This window comes from Dendroctonus ponderosae, unplaced genomic scaffold (assembly GCF_020466585.1).
Source record: "Dendroctonus ponderosae isolate FM_Combo_2020 unplaced genomic scaffold, Dpon_F_20191213v2 Dpon_F_20191213_3, whole genome shotgun sequence".
Classification (NCBI taxonomy): domain Eukaryota; kingdom Metazoa; phylum Arthropoda; class Insecta; order Coleoptera; family Curculionidae; genus Dendroctonus; species Dendroctonus ponderosae.
The window spans coordinates 16722768-16725304 of NW_026018508.1; the positions used below are offsets into that span (position 1 = coordinate 16722768).

Below are 2537 nucleotides of genomic sequence, written 5' to 3' on the forward strand. Positions count from 1 at the left end.
AAAATCAAACTGCCTAGAAAGAAAACGAGAGATTAGACATAGAGAATCAGCTAAAAAGCAAATATTGTTTACTAAAGTGTCCTCCAAGGATAACTTGAAAATAATGAGGCAATAAGCTACGTTTTCTGCAGCTGTTGTTTGCCTATTTTCTTGAACTTTCCACAAGTTTCCGAAATTGCGTTACTGCCAGTTTAATATTCGATGACACAATAAATTGATAAAACGTAATTTTTCTCAAAACCCTCAACCGGAGGTCCTGAAGTTAAATATTTCATTAGCGTAGTTTTTCCTGCTTTTTCCAGCGCTAGAAAGACAAGCCCTTTATCTCTAACCCCGAAATAAGAAAGCCTGCTGCTTAATTCGCTATCCGCTATATTCCAGGCACGTGGTTAACTCGATGGCGAATATCGGTCGGTTTCGGTCAGTCTTAAGATGACACGTAAAGTTCCCAAATAGCCGAAGTACAGGTGAGTTGAGCCGGAATTTAAAACTCTCTTATGAGCAGACAGAATATAAATAGTGAAATTTCCATTTCCAATCCACAATTTGAGCTGGTCGAAAATGCGACAATAAAAGGTTGATTTTATTCGGGTGCATTTATCGGGGTCACGTTTATTGGACTGAGACTGGACAAATCAAATCGGCCAAGTGCCAGTTTACATCCAATCGGTCAGAATTTCGCTGAGTTTCCAGTATGCAGAACACGTTTCTGAGCAGGAGGAAACTGAAAAACTCTCTGAAATATTTCGTGGTTCTATTTCCAACAACTTCAATGAGAATTACAGGAGGTTTTGCTTAAAATCGATGGTTAAAGTTGACGCCTACTCGCTTGTCCCCGCTCTGACTTCCTCCAGGACCTCCAAATTGATGACTGGCGCCTCCTCCAACATTGAGGGTTGATTCTCCAAAGCGATTTTTATTGGACCAGACCGGCACTCGTCCATCCACACCCACTGAGTGGCCCTGACCGTTTCCATGTCCGTATTGAACTCTGCCTCCTGAGCCTGCAATGCCACTTTGAGTTAGCAGAAGAAAATGAAAAACACTGTAAATTCTACCATTGGGGTTTGAGAATCCTATGGTTCCACCTTGGCCCTTTCCGTTCGCTCCTCCTCCTCCAAATCCTTGAGCGGCTTCCCTAGAGAATTTTCAAAAAATTAGCTTCAAGCTCCAAAGGATTTTTCGCGCACGTTTTTTTATACCTTTTTGGGCGGGGTGCCGATGGCTTTAGAACGTACTGCGGCGCTTCTTCAACTTCTTCTGGGGCGATCGAAGGGTAAGCAATGGCACAAGCCAGTACTGCGCACAGTACAACTATACTGAACAACTGCGACTGCATGGTGGTTCTTCTTAAGGCTCAACTGAATGATACTGATGTTGAACCGTCGACGATGCAGGTCTTTTATATGATAATCCGGGTAAATTACCGTCTGTTCACTTGCGTTTCGGGTTCTAGAATCGAGGTCAAGTGAGAGACATTTTTGATATGAATACTGTGAATCACAGTAAAGAGATTTGTGTGGGGTCATGAATTTTATCTTATTCTCCCTTTTTTGTTTCTAATTCAACACAGTGTAAAATGTTAAAGCTTGCACTATTTGCGCTTAACAGGAACACTAATTTTGGGCTGCTAAAGAGAGGGAAACACAGTTAAAAACGCCGATGGATTGACTATTAGCAAAAGTATACTTTGTCTGATTTGTTTAATACTTCCGCTGACTGATGCACAATAGAAATTAAGTTAAAAATAAATTAAGTTGAAAACAGGGCTTGCAAGGCTTAAACATACATAGAATCTAATCCAACAGGAGTCAGAAAAAACGTGCTTTGAATGAATAAAAACGCTTTTTACAAACACAAATATCTCACAAACGGATTGTCAATTCAACTATTTCCTTTTTATTTACAAACAAAATACAGAGTGGCTCAAGAAAGTTGTAGCGTTTTGAATGTATGCCAAGTATTAAACCCTGTAAAAAATTAATCAAGTATGCATGTATAAGCAAAAATTAAACGTTTGTCCAAGATGCCCAAAAATTGTAACTTCAAATCTCATCAATTTTGAAAGTTATGAATTTTTATCAGAGAGCTGGGCCAATTGAGGCCTTTTGAGAAGCGTCCCAGATAGCACAAAATATTACATACATATTTAGGAAATATTTCAGATCAAAAGCAAGTATTTCTTAAATATTATTTTTAAAATATTTGTTTCTAATATTTAATTAGCATGAAACAAATAAAATAATAATAGTTTTTTTAAGTACGTAATACTTTTCGTACCTATATATAACAACCTTAACACCCAAAAAGTTACTAATATATTATTTTTAATAAATATGAATAAACTTTAGAACTTATGATCTGAGTTTTCATTGATCAGTAAATAGAAAATATTTCAGAGCGAAAAGATATATTTTTCAAATGTGATTTAAACATTCTATAGAAAATATTTGTTTCTAATATTTAATTAGCATGAAATAAATAAAATAATAATAGGTTTTCTTAGTACGTAATACTTTTTGTGTCTATATATAACA

General features: G+C 36.5%; 1 protein-coding gene across 1 annotated transcript; it reads right to left on the minus strand.

Annotated features, from left to right (window-relative positions):
* Window positions 1-737: 737 nt before the first annotated feature.
* On the minus strand, window positions 738-1421 carry LOC125503880 (attacin-B-like). Its single transcript, XM_048664956.1, has 3 exons — window positions 1203-1421; window positions 1059-1138; window positions 738-1004 (listed from the first exon to the last, which is right to left on the minus strand). Exons 1-3 carry the CDS (start codon window positions 1337-1339, stop codon window positions 796-798), a joined length of 426 nt encoding a protein of 141 aa, XP_048520913.1. The 5' UTR covers window positions 1340-1421; the 3' UTR covers window positions 738-795.
* Window positions 1422-2537: the final 1116 nt, after the last annotated feature.

What these genes read in the sequence shown, in the direction of transcription:
- LOC125503880 (XM_048664956.1), bottom strand. Translation starts at nt 1,339, where the DNA reads ATGCAGTCGCAGTTGTTCAGTATAGTTGTACTGTGCGCAGTACTGGCT. An exon ending in TCGGCACCCCGCCCAAAAAG is followed by an intron (nt 1,139 to 1,202) that starts GTATAAAAAAAC and finishes AAAATTCTCTAG; the next exon opens with GGAAGCCGCTCAAGGATTTG. An exon ending in AGGATTCTCAAACCCCAATG is followed by an intron (nt 1,005 to 1,058) that starts GTAGAATTTACA and finishes GTGGCATTGCAG; the next exon opens with GCTCAGGAGGCAGAGTTCAA.